This window comes from Sitophilus oryzae, unplaced genomic scaffold (assembly GCF_002938485.1).
Source record: "Sitophilus oryzae breed Bouriz unplaced genomic scaffold, Soryzae_2.0 scaffold_682_pilon_pilon, whole genome shotgun sequence".
NCBI classification, from domain to species: domain Eukaryota; kingdom Metazoa; phylum Arthropoda; class Insecta; order Coleoptera; family Curculionidae; genus Sitophilus; species Sitophilus oryzae.
This window is the reverse complement of record NW_022147287.1, coordinates 1,596,967-1,621,628: the sequence shown is the minus strand read 5'-3', so window position 1 is coordinate 1,621,628 and position 24,662 is coordinate 1,596,967. Positions and strand designations below refer to the sequence as shown.

Here is a 24,662-nt window from a genome sequence, read left to right as displayed (position 1 = left end):
TCAATCCTTTAGAGTTTTAGAACCTCTATACATGCATATTATAAGCTATATTTTATATTAACCAATGCATCGTAAAATCGAAAATATTTTAAACTTTATATAGATAAAACTATACATGGAAAACATTATTTAGGTGCCTTTAGGAAAAACGACTATCATAAAACTCTTATATAGCGGCTATATTTATTGATTATGATGCATGCATGTTAAAAAATAATATGCACTTTTCATTTTAAATAATCCTCTGTGCGCTGTATTTATTTTAATTACTATACTTAAGTACACTGACCGACACGAAAAATTTTCCTTTGTATTAAAGTTCAATATTATTTTGTTATAGTGGACCGATTTGGGTGTTTTTTATACTCTATTTCTAAAAGCGTGAGAGCACAAAAGACCCGCATTATAAATGCCAAAAGCGTTTTCTTGTGTACAGGGTGGGTCAAATTGGACGCTTTTAAAGAGAAACACCCTTTTCTGTAAAAGATAGACGAAAACTAATATCGGTGTCTGGAGCTCAATTTTTATCAAAAACATGATGGTGAAAACCGCAAACCGATATGTGTTACTGTTCCGGAGTACGGGGTGTTTTTCAAAAATATGCATTTTTAACAAATCGTTTTAACTTTTTTGCTATGGAAAATTTTGTATTTTTATGAAAACATTTCCAAAGCACGTTTTTACGTAGAATTTAATGGTTTAAGTATAATTTTTTTAACATTAATAATACGGTAGACTAGCTAAATAGGCATTTAAAGCTGATTGGATTGACAGACGAAGCTATGTGTAGGTTCTGCCAATCTGAAGAAGAAACGTCAGAACACATTTTATGTCGGTGTGACAGCCTGGCAAATGTGCGGTTCTCGGTAATAGGCAATGATAGGCCATTGCCAAGGAGCTACATGGAGGGTTCAGTCTCCAAGTTGCTAAACTTTGTGAAAAGGATAGGACTGGAGAATGTAATCTAAGGATCAGAAGAGGACCACAATAGATCTGAGAAGGTCGCAGTGGATCAGGCCGAAAGCCACCTCTAAGAATCTAATCTAATCTAATCTAACATTAATAATTTAAGGGTTGTTAACAGAAAAATTGATTTTTTATTTGGGGCACCCTGTATATTTTTAATTAAATGAAAAGAACTTAAAATTACCTTCATCTCCTATAGAAAAGGGTGTTTCCCTTTAAAAGCGTCGAATTTGACCCACCCTGTTCAGTGTAACATACCAAAAGATGGGACCAATTTAATTTTAAGGGTATATCTTCCAATGAAATTCAGACAGCTTGAAGACGTTTGTAGATGGACACATCCGGTACGTTAACAATAGGACAATAAAAATCCTCGTATAACAATAATAGGACACTAAAGATATTTAGGTACTAAGCGCAGGTTTAACACTAGTGACCGACACTGGTGTCGGGTATTAGGGTTTTAAGATTTATTTTAAGCTTTATTAAAATATATTTTGTCACACATCGTAAAATAATATGATAATACCAATACAAACATTTATTTACCAATTATTGGAATTTTCAGTTATCCTAAATATTAGCGAAGAAATCTAAAGTTTTTATTGTTAAATGAATGTAACAAGTTGCAAACTGTAACATAACAACAAAGAACAATGTCACACGTTTAGAAAAAAAATTCAATTAATGTTAAGTATTTACAATAATTACAAAACATAATATGTAATTATAAATCATCCTCACTGAAGTCAGAGTCGTCAGAATTTCCAACTGAAATTAGCAGATATAAGAGAGATTAGAGCTCCAAGAGATTATCTAGATCCCACATTTTTTGTTCCTTTTTTATGACGTGGTTTATGGTCATTTGTCCAATTTTCGGCAGATATTTGTGTTATCGACATATTCAGAAGTTCTTGCACATCTTTTAACTTAACTTTTTTAGCTTTGCCTAACTATTTGTAGCAGCTCCTTTCCGTTTTCGAATGAAATATCCTTTTGAGACAACCAACCTATAACATCCCTTTTCCTCCAAGGAACGGTTGGCAATTTTTCTACTAACCTCGAATGATAACTGGCAAAAGTGTACGCAATTTGTGCTGAATAATTTGATTATTCAACGGTGTAAAACATTCGAAGAAGTTCTCAAGACTTACGACCGAGAAAAATTATAGATTTTCCTTAATTTAAGTAAGAAAAATCTTCGGATTGTCAAGACAACTGTCTCTTCAATGAACATTTCGATAGATTGAAGCTAAGAAACAACGGCGAATGCAGATTCTGTGGGAAAAATGGGGAACCCATCACTTACTGCGCCGAAACGACAGCCATTCGTGCCATAAACTTTGGTACAACTGATATCTCTCTGCAAAACCTTCGCAGATACTGGCTTTTGGCAAAGCCCTGAGATTGTTATATGATGAGTTATAACTCTACAAAGAGGTTGGTTTTTTCTCTTCCCCTTCCAAACAACCTACAATTTACTCCCAAAAATATTGAACAACGCGCAAATATTAATAAACGATAACTTGGCTAAAGAAAAAAGTAGAAAATGGCAAAACGGTAATAAAGAGACGCGAAACATTTCATTACGATGCCAAGACTATTAAATCCTATCGTGAATCCCACCGCGTGTGTTTCAGAGAAAACACCAACAGTAAATGTTTATTATTTTTATGTTATTCTATTATTTTTTCTTTGATAAGATCAAAAGCAACAAAAGCAGCATAATAAATTTTGACGTTGGCGTGACATATTTATAAAAATAGCGAGTTCAAAAATATTTAATATCACATAGGTATGTTTTGAATATTATATTCTAAAATTTATAATTTTTAAATCCAGAGATTACTTAAGTGTTCAAAAAATATAACTAAACGATAATAAATTAATTTTAAAGGCTTTTTAATTCGTAGAACTTTATACCGTAAGATAAAAAAAATGCATCAAGTTGGCTTGAAAATTACCGCTATTCTCATTTCCAAGCCTCTGATCCCGTTTTTTTTATTGGTATTGTATATTTATTCCTATTCAACATATTCATGGCAGCGTTCTCCATTATAGTGGACAGCAAACTGCAGGAAAGAGGTTTGGGCATTAGATACAGATACGACGGCGACGGCGGTCTTTTCAACATAAAAAGACACGTACAAAATTCATCACAGAACTTCATGCGCTGATGACTGTGCTCTAGTTGCAAATACGTTACAGCAATTGCAAGAAATGTTGAATATATATACCTACCTGGGCATACAAGGCTTTGGGACTTAAGCTGAACATCGATAAAACTAAAGTCATGTGCACTCCCCCGGAAGATCACAACAATGCTATAAAAATCGGAGAAGAACTATTGGAATATGTAGCGGAATTCAATTACCTCGGCAGTTTGATTTCGGAAAATGCCAATATCGACTTTGAAATTCGTCACAGGATTAGCAGCGCCTCAAGAGCATTCTGGAAGTTAAAAGACAGGGTTTTCTACAATCATGACTTCAGCACAAAAACGAAACTTGCTGTGTACCGAGCAATGATAATTCCTACCATGTTATATGGAAGCTGTATTATTTGTGATATTAATTACACGTTGATTTATTATTTATATTTATTTATTAACTTATGTACAGGGTACAGGTAAATGTACAGGTAGCATAAACTTAACTTAACGTGAACTTAACCTAACCTCGACTGCGTTCCCGCGCTCTCACTGTTGCGTCCTTGTCCAATTCCACAGAGTAATAACCGCACTCATCACAACACTATATACATATTACCACAGAAGCAAAACCTGGGTGCCGTACCGCTGACACATAAACGCATTAAACAAGATGTAACAGAGACATCTTAGACAACTCTTAAGAATCAAATGGTTCCATCATGTCTCAAACGTATCGGTACTTGAAAAAGCTAACTGCCAGAGTATTGAAGTCATGATTACCAAGTCCCGCTTAAGATGGGCTGGTCACATATGCAGAATGCAAGAAAACCGCATAACAAAATCTCTGCTTTACTCTGAGCTTGTAGACGGTAAGAGGAGGCCGGGTGGACAACTCAAAAGGTACAAGGATATTTTCCAAAACTTAAAAGGGATTAACATGCAGAATGAGTGCAGGGAACGGAATGGAGAAGAATTGTAAACTCAGCAACAAAGCAATGAAATTTTTGAATGTCCGGAGTGCGGTAGACAGATAACATCACGTATCGGGCTTTTCAGTCACAGAAAAGCTCAAGAAGAAAGAAAACGCCTTGCGTGACCATGTTCAGATGCGTGTCAAATACTCGTCAGCGAGTAATGGCAGTATGTATGTTATACACAAAAAGTTTGTGTATATTGCATTAAGTTTATTCATTGTCAACAATAATTCAATTAAGTTTTATAACTTATCACAAGACGACGAAAGTGAATCAAATTATTACGTGTAAAAACTATTTGTTACAGGTAAAAAACTATTTTTTACGCGCAAAAAAACTACCTTTTCGTGTAAAAAACTATTTGTTACATGCAAAAAAACAATTTTTACGTGTAAAAAACAATTTGTTAAGCGTAAAAAACAATTTGTTATCCGTAAAAAATACTTTTTTAATTTATTACTTTTTCGACATTTCAAACTACATTTTTTCAAACATGTCCTTCAAATCCTTCAATTTAATAGCTGTTAGTAAGGAGTATTACTTCAAATATGCGCACAAACTGCACACGCATTTTTTTTAAATCTACGATAGGATAGGATGACGATAACTGTAAATAAATGTTTTGGTTCAATTTCAGGAATATGGATGCTTTGTTATTATAATTTCTCTCTAATTTTACAGAGGTAGGGTAGTGAGATTCAATACAAATCAGGAAATGTATAATAACGCGCGTTCTGCTTTTGACAGTTAAAAAATTTGTTTCGGCAACAAACTTTCAAACATTTCACTATTCATGATTATTATCTAACCCAAAACGTCAAGCTGACAATCATATTGAAATATATTTTTTAGGGAAACTATTGGCTTGAATTGTATTTTCGTTATAATTTGATTAGTTTTATACAGCTGGGATTTACTTTAGATTTTATATGATAGAAGATGATTAATTTTATTTAAAAAAATAAATACCAGGGTAAGTTCCCGAGTCACCATGTATACCTTGTATAGGCGCCACCCTGTATACAGGGTTGTTCACCACATACGACACGGAGTATTATAGCTAAACGATTAGATTTTTTCAAATTCTTTTTCAAGTTTTGTGTTCGTTGAAGGACTATTAGGGCTCCAATTTAAAAATATTTTTACAGGACAGTGTGTCCCAAATAAAAAATGTGTTGTATTTTTTAAACTGGAACACCCTGTATGTTATTACATTTTTAGTTTCTACGATTAAAATAAAGGTAAATTTGATTAAGGTTTACTGTATTTTAATTTTACCGTTTTTGAAATATTAACGTTTTTGTCAAATACAGTAATAATTTTAATGTTTCATTTCTCTAGGCGTATTTAAGTTTTTAAAACCAAATATTTTACTGAAGTATTTCTATTTATTAATTTTGTGTTGCAATAATAAAAATTATACTACCTTATACAGAGTGTCTAAAAATTATTTTAAATAATTACTAGTTTTAAACGGCAATAACTTGTTTAATTTAAACGGAATACCCTGTATATTTTCTGAGAATCAGATGCACAATGTAATTGTCTATCAAATTGTATTATGCCATTTTTTGCCTATCTCTTCAAGTTTTCATAGAAAATGCATTTTCTTATAATTTAGACCTCATTTATCAATATACCCATGGAACATTGAGATTTTAGATTATTTTTATAGATATAACAAATTTTTAAAGGGTATAGATACTAATATTGTCGATATAGTTCGTTTATTTTATTAAAAAATAAAAAAAACTGTTTAAATATGTGTTATAGGACCAATTAATATGATTCCAGTATTCAAATTACATTAATTGTCTATTAGCGTTAATTAAGAATAATTGCTCCAAATACTAAAAAACTGAATTTTTATGTGCACTAGACAGTGTGGTAAAAAGTAACACATTAAAAATTAAAAATTTTATTTCATTTTTTAATGAATGCTTATTTATAACAAGAGATACGTTCATTTTCATAACTTATTATTATTATACTGATTTCTGATTCAAATCCACATTTATTTAGAACAATTTATTAACACTCTGTATGAGGTAATATTATTTTTATTATTGCACCACAATAACCGATTAATAAATAAACTTCAGTAAATATTTAGTATTAAAGACTCTGATGCCCTTGGAAAAATGAAGCCTTGAACATTTTGCTGCAATTTCACAAAATTGAAAATATTTCAGAAACGGTAAGGTTTAAGTGTGATAAACCTTCATCAAATTTACCGTTATTTTAAACATAGAAACTAAAAATGTAATAATATACAGGGTGTTCCATTTAAAAAAATGCAACTTTAATATTTTTATTTATTTGGGACACTCTGTATATGGAAAAAATATTTTTAAATTGTATCTCTTATAGTATACTTCAACAAACCGAAAACTTACAATTTGTAAAAATTTAATCGTTTAGCTACAATACTCCGTGTCGTATGTGGTAAACAACCCTGTATATGTAGGTCTTCTAGTTTTCGAGATTCCAGTTCTTCTACTTCTTTACTATTTTATATCCAAATATCTTTGTCTTTAACGCACACCTATTTTCAGAAACATATAAAATAAAGAACACCATGTCTATGCGCGCATTTAAAAGCACAAACGACTTCCCATAAAGCATCTCCTCCGACAAGATATACTAAAACTTTCAGTTGCCGAGCCATCATAAACCTCTGAGTTATGGACGAATTTTTACAACGTTAATTTTTTCAGAAATGGGATCATAATAGGCTGTCGTAAAATGTCTTGGCCTGCAGCTATTGCCTTCGGGCAAACAGCACATAATGATGTCTGCCGGCCACATAAAGGGGAGCATTATTTTTTTATTAGCCACCGTTAAATGATAAAAGGAGGGATTCAACTCTGTACAGGGTGGGTTAAATTCGACGCTTTTAAATGGAAACACCCTTTTCTTTAGAAGATAGACGAAAACTAATATCGGTGTCTGGAGCTCAATTTTCATCAAAAACATTATGGTGAAAACCGCACATCAATATCTGTTACCGTTTCGGAGTTACGGGGCGTTTTTCAAAAATGTGCATTTTTAACAAATCGCTGTAACTTTTTTACTATGGAAAATTTTGTATTTCTATGAAAACATTTCCAAAGCACCTTTTTACGTAGAATTTAATGGTTTAAGTATAATTTTTTTAAAATTAATAATTTAAGAGTTATCAACAGAAAAATTGATTTATTATTTGGGACACCCTCTATATTTTTAATTAACTGAAAAGAATATAAAATTACCTTTACAAAAATGTAGCACACTTGATATTTTGTTATAATCCCCTTCGAAATACAGAATTTTTAAAAGTTCGCCACTTTTAACTAGTAGGCTTTGGACCCCTTATTGATGATATGCCCTTAATGGAACTCGAAAACATTATATTTCCAGCAAGACGACGCACCGCCTCTGAACGCTGAAGTTATCAGCAAATTTTTGCAGCCAATTTCAAGAATAATTGAATAGCTAACCAAGATCCCAGCCATTGGCCGTTGAGGCCGCCTAACTTAGTGGCTATGGATCTAATCCTATGGATATATTTGCGGAAGAATAAATGCTCCTTATTCTTCCATATAATCTAGACAAGAATTAAAAATACTTAGCAGTTATGAGAGGGTATCTTTCACCCCCACCGAGTTAATGAATTCCGCGAGAAATGTTCAAAAACTGACCCGTCTGTCCATAACAGAAGACGGTCGATATGTCGAACACCTGTAGCAAAATCTCATGCCTTGGTTTGCTATTTATTTTTATTGTTATTAGATATAGGTAGTTTAAATGTGTTGATGTTGGTTAATAATCAAAATAATCCACACGGGCCCCTCCTTACATTGCCACCCGGGTCCCTTTGGCCTAGTTCGACCCTGGATCGACGTACTGTACAAAAGAAACATACGAATAAGAAACCGTGTGTTTGCCTTAGCGTGATCGTAACGGAAATTACGGAGATAGCAGCATTTCGGTGGCTATTTCCGATCATTGGGAGTTAGCAGATTTTATTGAGTTAAAATAGCAAATTTTCTTTAATGGTAAAAAATATATTTGCTTTCCCTATTTATAGAGTATTTTTTTCTCTTTCTAATGGTATAAAAAAACTTATTAACGTAAAAAATGGACTTAGCAGGTTATCACGTTTCACTGACGATATGTTATTCTGTCTGATCTGTTACTGTATGCGTGCTATAACCAAACAATTGTACAGGGTGGTCGAAATTGGTCTGTTTTAACAGAGAAAACCTATTTCCTGACTAGATAAAGCAAAACTATAGGTGTCATGGGCTTGATTTCTGAGACATGTTTAATGGCGTAAACCTCCTGTTGGATATTTTCACTGCCAACTGAGATACGGGGCCTTTTTGAATTTTTTACCATTTTGAAAATTGCCCATAACTTTTTTATTTCGCGGCATAATAAAATTCTGTAAAAACGTTCTTAAGGCACTTTTTTAAGCATAATTCAGTGGCGTAGTCAGTCTTTTTTATACTTGCTGATTTTGTCGGAAATGATAACAAATATAATTTTTAAATGGAAATCATAGTTGGCTATGAACTTAAAAAAATGGTGGCGTTTAACCCTTTCCAACGATATAAAGTTATGAGTATCTATTTGTAAGAATGAGAGAAATATTAGGTTTTTTATCTTTATATCGAAGCGGGCCTTGATTTTGAGTTGATCTATTTGCCTAGTTATTTTTTATCTCAATTTATATGCTATATTGTTATTTATCTGCATAATTAAAGACGTTTGAAAAGATAAATTAGCATTCTATAATCATAATTAATAAATTACATTCTCTATTATTAAGAGCAATAAACAAGGAACAAAACTAAAAAACGTATTTTTGAGTGACGAATGTAGTTTTCTAAAAAAAACCTCAAAGATGTTCAAACTAGTAGTGGGAACTATCGAATGAATACTATCGAAACATTCGATAGTTGCAATTCATTCGAATAATTCGATAGCTAGTAAAAAAACATTCGCTGAAAACTATTCGAATAAAAATTATCGAATAGATGCGTCATCTGCCTTGAAATATTGTATTCTAGTAATTCGGCAGCAAAAACCATTCATTTATAAAATTCATTCATTTATGAAATTCATTTATTCGTCAGGATCGATTATTATAAAATATTAACTGGATTTTAGTTGTCGCCCGGCGACGTAGGTCTCTTTCCGAGAAACCCGACAGCGGTCGGTGGCAATGCTATGAAAGAAGCCGGCATCTTTGATTTTTTGCGGAGTCATATAAAGATAAGGACACATTATTTTTTTATTGAGGTGCTAGTATTTACACAGAAAATACATTATGAAGGGCGCTGTTGCCATATATTGGTATTAGTTGATATTAGCAAAGAATATTATTGTTTGGCTTTAGTTAGTTAGGGATAGTATGTCTTGGTATGTCTATATTTTGCATTTTTTTTATTAATATTCTGTTGTATTTTGGTTGTAGGAAAATGATTTTTAATGTTTTTAAGCAAAGACTGGTTTAATAAAAATAATAATAACAGTAATAATTTGTTATACATAGTAGCAAAATATAAACAACAAATTAGATGTCAAAATTATTTATATTAGATCCTATTTAAAAATAATATAGTCTTTAAATTTTTTGTGTGGCAACGTTGGTTTATTAAATAATAATAATTACAGAACTAATTTGTTATATTAACAACAAACTTTAAAATCATGAAATATAAACATTTATTAATTTTCTAAGCAGTGTAATGAAAGGAAAATATAAATAAAAAATTAGAAATCAAAATTATTTATATTAGGTACTTTATATTACTATTTAAAAATAATATTTACTTTTACTGGCATTTACTTTAAAAAATAAATGAAATATTTCTTCGCAAAAAACTACATGTAAGAGAATTAGCATAAATAAAATACAAACATCGTTAACTTTTTTTTTAAATTGGCACGTGTAAAACTTTCAATTTAATTTTCTCACCCCATAGTTTGAGTTCGATAACCATTTACTTAACCACATTACTTAAATATGATTATTAAGTTCAACTAATTCATATTATTAAAACATCTAAAATACAAATATGTATTTTTAAAATAAATTCTAAGTTTATCTCATCTCTCTTAAAAATTGCTACTTCTCAAAATTTCCCATTAAAAAATAGACCATATATACCATATAAAATAAAATAATTGAAAGATCGGGCTACGGAAAATCACACAAATTTTCGGAAAAATTTTGACACCTGCACTGACACACGCACACGCATCGTCAATTAAAAAAAACTACTATTTTAGTATTTTAAATATTTTAATAAACCCAAAATTGGCACAGTATTTATAAGGTGAAGTTATAAAAATTTGGAAGAACTAATAATGCACTGACGTACACAAAAATCAAACGAATACTAAATTTCATTTATCAAAAGCATTCGATAGTCGTGGCTCAACGATAACCATTTAGTTGCACGCCGAGGTTGTCACATATGCTTTAGTATACAAATGAATGAATGATTTTATTCGAATAAAACCATTCGATAGTTGAAATCATTCATTCAGTAACCATTCGATAGTCTAATTCATTCGATAGTTTCCATCGCTAGTTCAAACAGCACCTCCATCTTGAATACACAATACACATCTTTTGCGCACAGAGTTACAGCGACTTATTAGACGAACTGGTGTAATAAGTCCAAAAGCTTGCCTAGTAGCCTTCTGCAATTCTTCTCTCGTCCCAACGTCTTTTAATTTCCCCCATAAAAAAATCGAAAGGGGTTAAATCACAGGACCTAGCAGGCCAAGATATGGGGCCACTTTTTCCAATCCAATTCTCTCCAAATTCTCCATTTAATAGTTCAGTTGTAACCCTGGCGTTTTAATTATAATGGGTAATACTAATATAGAATGTTGATTTACCTTTTCAAAAGTTTTTAATTATGAAGATAAATAAAATATAGAATATTAAATTGTGATAAAATTAGGCAACTAGGTCAACACAGAATCAAGGCCAGCTTCGATACAAAGATAAAAAACCTAACATTTCTCTCATTTTTAGAAATAAATACACATAACTTTATATCGTTGGAAAGGGTTAAACGCCACCATTTTTTTAAGTTCATAGCCAACTATGATTTCCATTTAAAAAATTATATTTTTTATTATTTCTGACAAAAACAGCACGTATAGAAAAAAAACTGACTACACCACTGGATTGTGCTTAAAAGAGTATCTTAAAAACGTTTTTACAGAACTTTATTATTCCGCGAAATACAAAAGTTATGGGCAATTTTCCAAATGGTAAAAAATTCAAAAAGACCCCGTATCTCAGTTGGCAGTGAAATTACAACAGGCGGTTTACGCCATTAAACGTGTCTCAGAATTCGAGCCCATGACATCTATGTCGGTTTTGCTCTATCTAGTCAGGAAATATGTTTTCTCTATTAAAACAGACCAATTTCGACCACCCTGTACACTATTGTGGACATACACACACACACAACAACCACACCTACACATCAGTGTACACTAGTGTAACTGCCTTGCAGCATCATCAGTACGGTAAGGAATCAGCAAGCGATGACAACGATCCCTAAAAATAGAAACCGGGAAGCAAACGATGCACGAGGCACCGTCTGCAACCTAGTAGATGGAAAAAAAGGATAATGAAAAAGAAAAGGAGCAAACGGAAGCCTAAGGCCCCTAGAGTTTTACTAAATCTTTATTATTTCTTACTGTTTCTAGTTTCTTGCTACTTCCTTTTCAATGAAGGTCTCTATCAAAGAGCATACTTTTATGGTATGTTATTCTGTCTTGTCTGTTATTGATCCGTTGTTATTGATCAAACAATTGTACATGTCTTTGTATACTTATTAGGTTCTTTGTTGCATAGCTAGACAACAAAATCTTGAAAATATGGAACCCCATCCATCAATGAATCAAATTAAAACAAATTGTCGTCCAATTCAAATGAAATTTAGAATGTAGACAGATATTGAACCAAGGCCAACTTAACCGTGTGCAACACGTGTCACTGTGACAGTTAATTTTGACATAAGAAACGTCAAAAGTTGATCTCGTCCGATCTAATTTGGTTAGGTTAGGCTATGTGGTGCACACGGTCCCACCCTGCAAAGTTGGATACGACGTTTCGTTTACATCTTCATCAGGGTGGAACAAAGGATTCGATATTAAAGAAAAATCTGTGTCGGTTTCGTCATAATTGAGGACGGGCTACAGGATGACGCCCTCGACGTTTCGAACCGATCGTTGCCTCTAAACGGACGAAATCATCAGGATTTTTCTTAATTGTGGATCGATTGAAACCAAACTTGGCACGTGGATAGAGGTACCTGTATGGAGTTCTCAGACGGACAGACAAATAGACGGAAATAAGAAGTTCAACTTTAAATATGCGCATATAGTGCACATAAATATTTTTTGTTGTTATTTCTTACAACTGATCATATAGTAGGACTGAGGTATAATTTTCGTACACTTCTATGACTGCAGCTGCAAAATTTTCTTTTTTGTGCGCTTGTAGAACAAAATTGTAAATTGAGGATAAATTATATTACATTGAATTATTTCAAATTTCGAACGTTTCTGTTTTGAACCGGTATAACAAGTAGAGTGCCGGCAGGAACCTATCTCCTACAGACATTTCCGATTTGAAAGTGCCCAATAAAAATTTACGTCCAATTTTATTGCCGGAGCGGATGTTACAGCTTGTTTACTACAGAGAGATAGTTTTCTATATAAAGATACTGGCTCCAGTGGCATTTCTAAAGGATAATTCTTATTCACTACTATTACTCTATTTCTTATAATTATTTTATTCTATAATAATAATATATTACTAAATTTATTAAGGATAATGGATAAAATAGTTATTAACTAAAATGACTACTAAGTCCGGTGTGAATCTATTAAAAATTGTCAATATTTGTTACTCATAATTTTGATGGAACGAAACATCTATTATTTCCTGGGAATATCCCAATGGAAATATTTGTTTCTGAATCAATATATTTTTCATGTGATTTTAAACTAAATGGCATGCATATATTATGTGTTGATTTCTAAAGTGTTTTTGTTTGAATGGTAATTTCCATTAGTTCAAGATATTTGCAATAATAAATCTTCAATAACTGTATAGATACTGCCTACTTAAAAGATGATTCATTTTGCCAAAAACAACATTAACGTTTTGTGTTGTATCTATACTAATATATAAAAATCCTTAAGTGACTGACATACTGATTAATCACGCTCCTGCTAAAACAACTCAACGTAAGAAGCTCAATTTTGGCATACAGGTTGATTCTAGGGTGTAAAGGTTCGATAAGAAGGGATTTTTTGAAATTCCATTTCCAAGAGGGTGAAACCACCCCTCAAATATTACAATATTTTTTATTTAAAAAACGGTCAAGTTTCCGAAAAAACGCTTAAACACGTATATTTTATTTTGTTTTTTTACATATTTTAAGATTTTTTAAAAATGTATACAGGGTGTTTCGAAAAATCTGCTTAAAGCGCTTGACATAAAAAGCTGATTTTTGGAAAACAGATTGACTTTAGGGTGTAGAGGTTCGATAAGAAGGGATTTTTCGAAACTCGAATTCTAAGGGGGTGAAACTAAATATTAAAATATTTTCATTTAAAAATCGGTGAGTTTTTCGGAAAAACCCTTAAACACGTATATTTTATTTTGTTGTTTTACAGATTTTAAGATTTTTTATAAATTTATACAGGGTGTTTTATAAAATATGACCATTGAGTAATCACGATTCTGCTTAAACTACTTGACGTTTAAAGCTGATTTTTGGCAAACGGATTGACTGTGGGGTGTAGAGATTCGATAAGGAATGGTTTCTCGAATCTCAAATTCCAAGAGGGTGAAAACGCCCCTCAAATATTACAATATTTATTATTTAAAAAACGGTTAGTCCTTCGGGAAAACGCTTGGACAAGCATAATTTATTTGTTTTTTTTACATATTTTGATTGTTTTTAAAAAGTCATACAGGGTGTTCCAAAAAGTTGGGTAATTTCTTAACCACGATTCTGCTTAAACTGCTTGACGTAAAAAGCTTATTTTTGGCAAACGGATTTTTCGAACGTCAAATTCAAACGAGATGAAACTATACCCTTCAAATATTACCAAGTTATATAATATTATCGCCATATTGTTTTTTCTCATGCTGACATAAATGTGAGAAAATTTTGATCCAGTTTGTATGTTAATGGAAATACTTGCTTTGCTTTATCATCACCATTACAAATGATTAATTCGACGCGAACGAAGTCTCTGGTACACGCTAGTATAATTATATACAGCTTGCTAAAAAATTTATGAAAATAGGGCTAAAAATAAGAAAAATATAGCACTTTAAACGTTTTAAAAATAAATCTTCAATAGTATAGATACTACTTACTTAAAGGAGGATTCACTTAATTTAGAGTTTTATCTTGTGTTTTACACAGGAACCGTAAAGAGCAGAGTTAAATAAACGTGGGTATATTATACCTGGTGCATTAAAATTAACGTTTATTTCCATTGTTGCAGATAAAGTGAAAAAGAAGTACGGCAACCTAGGCCACAACATCCTCATGGTACAGTTGGAACGGAGTTCGGCAGGCCTGGGCCTGAGCCTGGCGGGTCACAGGGACCGCAGCTGCATGGCCGTGTTCGTTTGCGGCCTCAATCCGAATGGAGCGGCCTACAAGACCGGATCCATACAGATCGGAGACGAGATCCTCGAAGTAAGTACCTAGTTCTAGTACCGGAAATGCTGTACAACAGGAAATTCTATATATCTAACCGCCTTTAAAACGATAATTATTTTTTATACAAGACGTCGTCGACCGAAAAGATTAATTTAATTTCTGTAGACGATAATGCAATATTATCGTCGTGTATAAAACAATATTTTTTTCCTAGCGAGTTACGTTTTCAAAAATATTCATAAATTATTATTTCAAGGAATTTATTACGAGTAGAAAAAATATTGTGCTGGGTTGGCGTTGGTTTCTATGTAATTTGACAAATAAATAAAGCTGTCTCTTTAGTTGTCAGTTTTGAGTCAATATTTTTTAATTCTCTTTCGTGTCGATTGCTGATTGAATTGGAGCCAGAAATGGCTCAAAACGAAATAAGTAAATTACCAACAGATATTCAGGCTGAGGCGACAAAAGCCATATCCAAACTACTTCCGTTTAAATCCCGAATAACTTATGAAAAGGAATACAAAAATTTTCAAAAATGGAAGCAATTAAAAAACGCGCGAGAAGAAATAAAGTTTTTAACCTATCCTCGCTGTTAAAGTATCATTTAATCTACCCTTGCTGTTAAAGTACTATTTTATCTAATATTTTTGATAGATATAAGCATAGACAAACAAATAAAAAGAGACTGACAAATCCCATGGTAAAGAGTGGGACCGCGTTCCCGTAGCGCAACTCAGAACAACAATTTTGAAACAAATTAGCAGGACCATGGCAGGACGTACGTCTCTATTGCTATCTTTCTTTATTATGTGTGCTTTATATGAAAAAGAAAGAGATAGGTATAAAACGTATCGTAAGACATTATCGCACATTCTGGCTGGCGGAAAATTTAAATTAGCCTTTATTAGTAGTATTCTTTCATTCTGAAACTGAAAATTTTCACTTAAACTGATGTTTTCCCTATACCACGTAAAGAGAACGTGGTGTAGGGAATAAATCAGTTTAAGTGAAAATCTGCAGTTTCTTTCAGAACGAAAGAGTACTACTATTACAAGGGAAATTATAAAAAAAAGCAAAAATTGTACTGTTTTATAAACATATTTATTTATACATAAAAATAAATAAACTTTTTATAATATAATAACAAAATAACAGTGTTTATTCCACCCACCTACCAATTTTAAATGCAGAAGAACTGACTGTTGCAGGAAACGATCGGCCATTTTTTTATAAAGGGCATTAAAAATCTTATTTTCGAAAAAACTGCCTAATAAAATTGCAATAACAAAGTGAATATCCAAGCAAAGAAGACTTTACGAGAATCATGATCCTGAACCATTTTCAAGTCCAGTTTTAATCCTACAACAAAAGTAAAATAGGTATATTAATAAAATTTCTGGTTACTATAAACCAGCCATAAAACTACCCAAAAAATGAAAAAAATTAATTGTATTAATTTGTTATGTTAAGAGAGGTTCGAAATATTTTTGACACTACTACTTCTACTTTTTTCTTAATAAGATGATAAATATAACTACTTACTTTTATTTTACCGGGTGTCTTTAACATATCTATCAGAGAAAGGGGACACCAATACATCCTGCAGCAAATAAAATAACAAATAGTATAACCGAAAATTATAAGTAACAAAATATAAATACCTATATGGAACATAGAAATTTGTTCCCTATCCATATTCATAAGTCAATAAAATGGAGAGTTTAGAAAAAAAGGTAAATCACCAAAAGAAAAATTAACAAACATGACGAATTGTCATGATGTTGTCATCTTGGCTGTCATGATGACGAAAACTAAAGGCGATTGTTCTAATTTCTATTTAGAAATTACGTTTTATATGGTTGCCTCTTTCTCTCTTGTTATATTAGAATGAGATAGTGGGCCCAATAGACGCAATGCGCAGATCAACATAAATAGAACGAATTTTTGCGTTCTGAGTTGCGCTACGGGAACGTTGTCCCTCTCTTTGCCATTTAATTTGCCAGTCTCTTTTTATTTGTTTGTCTATGGATATAAGGCAATTTTAACAGTTGCTATGAAAACATCTATGAAACAAAGATATAAAGATAAATATTACTATGGAGTAAAAAATAATTTATAGCGATTTCCTGCTTGATTTACCTATAAATATCTCTATCATTAACGATTCACGAATAACAGTAGACGTTCTCTAATGGATCACCCTTTACATCACACAAGACCGGTATATTTCCCTACCTGTTATCGACTTATAATTTTTAATCTACTAAATGTATTTGAGGGGGAGATGTAATACTAGCCTTTTAGCAAACATAAATGGACGTATTAAAACAAAACTCAGTGCCTTGTCTCTTGTCTAAGGATTGTTTTAGAAATTTACAGACAGTAGAGTAGGACCTTTCGTCAAGTTGACAACGTGTTCTTTTATTGGAGGAGGATTTAAAGTTAAAAAATATAAACCTAGTAGGTATCAAGATATAGATAGATATTTTAGATTTATGAGTTTTTTTTCACAATAAGGGGCCGTACACTGCGATCTGTGAGGCCTATTGTGTTTGTCCCCTTTCTATATTTGCACCCATTCTCCTATCCCTGCTGTGCCCTACACTAACTTATGCAGGTCCTTGATAGGATGGGAGCATAGTTCCTCCGGTTCTAGCCTAGCTTTCCCAAATAAAAAGTGTCGTTTGCGATCCAGAGCCTCGCAGTGACATATTATGTGCTCCGCTGTTTCAGGATCTTTATCGCAGAGTCTGCAGCAAAGACTTCCTTGATACAGGTTGAGCTTGTTCAGGTAACACTTGACAGCCATGTGTCCTGTCAAGAGGCCTGTTGTAATCCGCAATTTATTCCTGCATTAGCAGTTCTTTTGTGGTTTTAGAGCTAGATCCTGGGATAAAAGCCTTGGTGTGCCTGTGCCCCTGTCTATTTCTCCAGTGGACATTCTGCTTTTCCCTGATCCAGAGTTTTAGTGCACTACGTGCCATACATTTGGGTATTCCCAGTACTGGCTCTGGACCAAGATAGGATGCTGATGATCCTTGCCTAGCTAGCTCATCGGCTTTTTCGTTACCTTGGATGCCGCTGTGGCCCGGCACCCAAAATAATTTAATTCTGTTCCTTCGAGCCAGAGCCCCAGTTCACCTAGACATTCCCAGACGAGTCTCGACAATACCTTTGGGCTCATAAGCGCCCCAAGTGCCGCCTAACTGTCTGAGCATATATTGATAAGCTTATCTGAATAAGCTCTTCTATTGTTTTCTCTCGCACATTGTAGAATGGCGAATTTTTCTGTCTGGAATACGGTTGAGTGTTTACCCAAGGAACAGGATAGACTTACCCTTGGTCTTTCCCCAAATACTCCAGCTCCTGTTCCTTCAGCGGTCTTTGACCCGTCTGTATACCAGGTTAGTCCATCCTGAAGGAATGTTATATCTGTCCACATTCCTCGATCCATTTTGTTCACCTCGAATTCGGTTCGTGGTAGTGATAAAGAGGAGTCATTTGGTCCGATCTCATTTGGAATAGAGGTCCTCCGATAGAATTTCCCATCTTTGAGTGTCCTGTTTCTGTCCTATTTCCCAGAGACAAGACACTTTGTTGTCGATAGAGTCCCATTCTTGCCTCCGCCTGGATCACTATGTGAAGAGGCGGAAGGTCCAGAAGCGCCTCCATTGATGCAGTGGGCGTTGATTTCATCGCACCTGTTATGCTCAGAGAAGCAAGTCTTTGCACCTTGCTGAGGCTGAGCATTGTTGTTTGTTAGGCCACCTTAGGCCACCATACCAAGGATGCATATGTTACTGAAGGCCTCACCACTCCAGTGTACAGCCAGTGCACCATCTGTGGTCTGAAGCTCCAGATTTTTCCATGAAGTCGTTTTCCTGACTACCGCTAGTGTAGTCACCGCCCTCCTTGTGACATTTTCCATAGATTTATGAGGTGGCTATTGAACTATACAGGGTGTTTCAATTGCGATTAAAAGTTGTCTCTTGATATTATATCGATTTCGGCCTCCTTGATGAGATAAACGCCATTTTATTAATTTGCCTTGATCTAAGTTTAACAGCAACCTTTAAAAAAATTTAATATCATTAACTTCTAAAAATTTTAAATAAGTACTCATTGATTCCTCATCAAAAAATATGAAAAAAAGTTCCTATAAACATGGGTATGGAAATGCATAGTTTCAGAGTTACAGGATGTTAAAACTTTTTAAAATTAGGTTTTTGTAATTATCTTAAATACTATTATTTTTTATTTGAAATTACTGTAGGTTGGACTAAGAGTAATAATAACTAATAGTAATAATATTTAAAAATAAATTAGGTAAAATATATAATTTATTAATTTTATTTTTATTTTAATTTTATTAATTGTGATTAATAAAATTGCGTTTATCTCATCAAGCAGGCCGAATTCGACAAATTATCAAGAGATAACTTAACGTTAATTGGCATTAAACGGCCTACATAATTTTGATATCAAAAGAAAAAAATCAGTGGCGCACATGTTTTTTTGAAAGATATTCCAGTGCTAACCCATATGCACGTCCCTGATGAATTTATCGACACTTTTCTAGCATTAGAAAATGTAGCACTTATAGTAACTTTTATCCTTAAAATTTCATTCGAATCACTAAAAGTACTTGGAATAAAATTATAATAAATCAAAGGATTATTGAAACTTTAACACCCTGTAGCTACGAAACAAAGCAGAATCGGACCTATGTTGATATGAAAAATAAATCTTATTTTTACGCGAGGAATTTCCCCACGAGAGATGGCACTCGTTTTTTGAAATACACTGTAGATCTATTGTGTTCCAATCGGATCTCTATGATAGATTCTCTAGTTGTATCATTTGCAAAAAAATATAATCTGAAAACTGAATCTTCCATAGATATCTTAGCCAATCGCTTATAATGATTAATGATAAGCCATATACCGTGCTGGCAACTGTTACTTTAGGGTCGGCATTTACATGTGTGGAAGTAAATCGCATAGGGATCTTATTAAGTCGGAGTGAGAGAAATGCGACCGAACGACGCGACGCGCGACGGTGTGCTGTTGCGGCGTTGCCGATACGCCTTTCTCTATCAAGTAAATTAAAATCACGATCGCACATAGAAAATACAGCAGAAATATTAACAAAGTTCTTGAAAAAGCTACAATCTATTATTTCTAATAGATTACGAGATATCATAATAATAATAGCTCCCGTATATAGCGTTTGACGCCTTGGGAGTAGCAAGGTACAGTTTGCTATACTAGAGCCGTTCGGTATACAAGGAAGGTAATGTGGCTAGCACTACGCTTCAACCGCCTATTATTACCTCAGGATTGTGAATCCCAAGTACTCATTTAAGGCTGAGTCGACCTAGGTACCCAAACTATTTTTATTTTAATAAAAATAGTCGGCTGATGCAATGCCGGGTGTGGGAATCGAACCCACTACCTTGAGATTGGTAGACGAGAGCCTGTACCTCTACGCCACCGGGCACCTTATTTCGAGATATCGATTTTTGAATTCAGAGTTCTAATAGCGCGACCACTATCGAATACCCACTCAATTCCACTTATTTTTACCAAAAATACAAGTGTTTCTAGCTTGCATTAAAAAAAAATCAAGCTATAGGGAAAATTACAACGACTCGTTAATAAATAAACAAATTAAGTATCACGAGACGTAATTAAATCGTGAAGCTGAACGCATGACGTACACCTTTCCCTAGAACTTTAAGTACTAACAGAGGTATTGATTAGTGTTGGGCGATTATGAATGATATAATCGAGATATTTCGATTATGGCTGAATAATCGATCATTCGATTATCGCAGGCGAGAGAATCGATTCCTAACGAGATTTTTGTATTTTTAGCCATAGAAAGACTTTTACACATAAGATATTAGTGAAATCCTTTTTTTATTCAAAAGTATCATAGGAAAGGAAATCATATTTAGGCCCGGTTGTACCAACGAAGTTCACCGACAGATCAACTGTGAACGACGATCAAAGCAAAAAATGCGTTGTACCAAGCCTGAACGCCGTTCAAATTGCCCGGTCAACTGAACGGTGACATTAGGCGGTTCAAGCGTCGTTCAGGGGTAGACATAACCTTATTATTTGACATATTCCGCTTTTCGTTGTTTTGATTATCGTTTTGTTATTGTTCTTAAGATTTTTCGTAATGGATCCTTTATTAGGTGAATTAACTGACGACGAAGACTTTTTAGAATTAGTGAGACAACATGAACGGCTAAGGAGACCACAAACAGAACGATTTCGACCAAACAATTTCGAAAAATGGAATGACGTGGATTTTAAAAAAAAATTTCGACTTGCTAAACCTATTGTGAATTATTTAATAGAGGAAATTTCCGGTTTAATTGCATCTAAAACAAACAAGTAAGTTTAATTATGTATATTTACTGTATCTTATTTAAGCTTTTATTTTTAGAAATCATGCTTTAACACCAGCTGACATGGTATTTATCACATTACGGTTCTTAGCAACAGGATGTTTTCTACAAAGTGTTGGTGATATCAGTGGTGTAGACAAGTCTACTACGAGCCGCGTGATTACAAAAGTAACTAGAGCTATAGCATCTTTAAGCAAGGACTTTATTAAAATGCCAATGGGAGTGGAAGATAGAAATTCAAAGGCACAAGGATTTTATAATATTTGTCGCTTTCCAAGATGCATAGGAGCAGTTGATTGTACGCATGTGAAGATACAATCTCCTGGAGGGGCAAATGCAGAGAATTACCGCAATAGGAAAGGATTTTTTTCATTTAATGTCCAAGCAATTTTTTTAAGTCAAAATAACGTGTTAATTAATTAAATTGTGATTATAAATACCGTAAAATAAATTACCATTACATACTCTTGTATATATTTTGATTTATGTATATAATATTTTTTATTGTATGTATAGGATTATTTTTATATTTTTGATAATTCTGATTATAAGTAGATAATTAAATAACCAATAATTAATAAATGATATTAAATTAATACAATTCAGTATACTTGTTGTTTGTACTAGATATGTAATATGTAAAAGAAATAAAACGATAAAATATGTATGCATATTTTCAAAATTCATATATATTGTGTTTTAAGTGTTTATATAATATTTTTTAATAATTATATATTTACAGAGTATTTATTGGTCAATTATTTTTTTTATTAGTTCCTTGCTAAATTTTAAAAACTGAATTCTCTCATCATGCTCCCTTTCTTGCTGCCTCATAAAGGCTTCATGCTTTTCTTGCATTTGAGACATTTTTAAATTGTGCTGCTCTAGGAAACATTTCTTTTGAAGCTCAGCGAGTTCAATTTTTGAACTACTCCAATCTGTTAATTTTTTTGTTAAACCCCTTACATACACTCTAAATATAGATTTCACTTTATATAATAATATAATATAAAAAATAAGGTATGATGTACAGATGTATTAGCTAGAATGTCTAAAAAGTAAATGAACGAATCGGTCAGCCGCGAACAGGTATTAAAAAGTCGTATTTTATGGCAACAGAAAGGAAAAAAGGTACCATAATTTATATTTTGGGAGAACCCGCCAATCAATAAAACAAACTTTTAAAAGCATTTACGCCAACTTATATAAAAACTCCAAAAGTTACTGTGAAATTCAATACCAACATAAGAAACTAAATATTGATCGACGTTCTACTGAACGCTAGTTGGTGCAACGCAATCCAAGTTCAACTTTGACCAGCAGATCAGTTGAACTCTCGTTCAGTTTATTTTGGTACAACCGGGCCTTAGTATTTACTGACCCATAGAATAAGCAGTGTTGCCACTGCCAAAATTTTATTATCGGTAGAAATCTTGGTCAAGATTCGGTAGAAATCGGTAGATATCGGTGGATATTTAACACGTAGTTTTATTAAGAAGTCCTAAAAGTAAGTCGTTTTGGTATAAAAAGACGCTTGAAAAATACAAACAACACAAAATTGTATATTAAACATGAATACACAGGAGGAAACTCTTAAATAAATTAATAAATATCGTTTTAGTCCCAAAAATGAGATTTTTTTTAATGGACGCTCTTACAAAGCCTCCCCAAGTATATACTGCCTAAATTTATTTAAAAATATTTTTTAATACATGCATATTATTGCTTAAATTATGTGCCTTAATTTAAAATTCAAACAAAATAATCTTTATTTCGTTGTTTTAGTAAAACATAACTTTAAAATAATTTTTTCTAGCTATTGTACCCTTGTATATATATTTTTAGGTTAGGTTAGGTTTATGTCTACAAATAGTCTAAAGTCTAATTTTTACTTCGCTGATCCATAATCGTTTATATGAATGATAATTCGATTATTATATCCGATTTTTTCGATTCTATCGATTATTAAAATGAATCGATTATGCCCAACACTAGTATTGATTGGGTCGACCGGTCAACTACGACAAATCTGCTATATCCCCTTCCACGTCTCTTAGCGATGTGCACAGTTTCTCGGTTTATTTCATACGTTTGGCAACGTGTTTACTGTCCTCTCTTTGTTCAGTACATTATAAACGCATTGTACTCTTCTTATATACGGAAATTTCGACCCAAGACTAACCTTTGCCAGCCCTTAGTATAAGCCATTGTGTAAAGAATTGCACATTTCCCAAACGATCTCACTGGCATTGACTATGTTCTGCCGTTTTTTTTTTCTAATTGATAAAATCTGTTCATGGCTTCATCATCTAAAAATCCCATCAGTATCTAAATATCTACTGAGCTTGCGTAATTCCTATCAGTAGATCTACAGTTTTGGCAGTTTTTATTTTTGTTTATCATATCTGCTGTAAATTCTGGCAAATGTGTAGGAACTGATTCTCCTGCCTTTGTCCTGGTGAATGCCTGCCCCCATCTCTTGAGATAACTGATTATATTCGTGACGTTTTAAAAATATTTTATTTTGGGACGAATATTAATTAATACAAACTGTATTTATTGAACGACCCCTGTGTTTTCAAAAGAGCTACGTCCCCGATTTCGAGTGTCAAGATCAAGATGTGTTGCTAATAATAATAAAATCTGGCGCGTCGTTTTGGAAACCGGTCTATTTACATCCGCCTGAGAAAAAGTAAACAGAAGTGCTCCAGAAAAATCTACGACCGTAACGCAGGGATAATTCGTGTAGGCTAGTTGTTTAAACCATAACCCACATAAATATAAAGGCCTGATACGACAAAATTAATGACATTAAAATAATAGATCTACTCATTGTATACTGAGATTTTTACTTAAGTATTAACTTATAATAGTTTGTCACGATCAATAATTTTCAATAAATATTAGCGTTGAAGTAACACCCTCATATTTTCTCTAAAGGTTTTCTCTAACCAAGTGTTCCAAAAAAGCTCCATATCAGATGTCTTTGCCATGAGAGACAGCTTTATTTATTTGTCAAATTACGTAGAAACCAACGTCAACCCAGCACAATATTTTTTCTACTCGTAATAAATCCCTTGAAATAATAAGTTCTGAATATTTTGTAAAACGTAACTCGCTATGGAAAAAAATATTGTTTTATACACGACGATAAAAATTGCATTATCGTCTCCCGAAATTAATTCACTCGCGATTTCATCGCTCGTGAATTAAGCTTTTCGGTCGACGATAAAATACCATTTTGTCATCTTGTATAGAAATAAGGACACGTTGTATAAAAAATAAGGAAACATGTCGAAAGGACAAAAATGATCACATTGAAAGAATATGTAAAGAGTTGGAAGACCACGCAAACAATAATAAAACGCGTGAGCTATATGACAAGGTTAGGTAGCTCGCTCGGGAATTCAAACCACGGACACAGATAATAAGAAATAATAAAAAAT

General features: G+C 33.0%; 1 protein-coding gene across 1 annotated transcript in view; it reads left to right on the top strand.

The window, feature by feature from the left end:
• The window catches only part of LOC115888072, a 417,007-nt gene that overhangs the window by 306,739 nt on the left and 85,606 nt on the right, over window positions 1–24,662 (top strand). Inside the window, exon 22 of the mRNA XM_030907644.1 lies at window positions 14,638–14,834. Within this exon, the coding sequence (XP_030763504.1) occupies window positions 14,638–14,834 (197 nt within the window). The remainder of the gene's footprint in view (window positions 1–14,637; window positions 14,835–24,662) is intronic.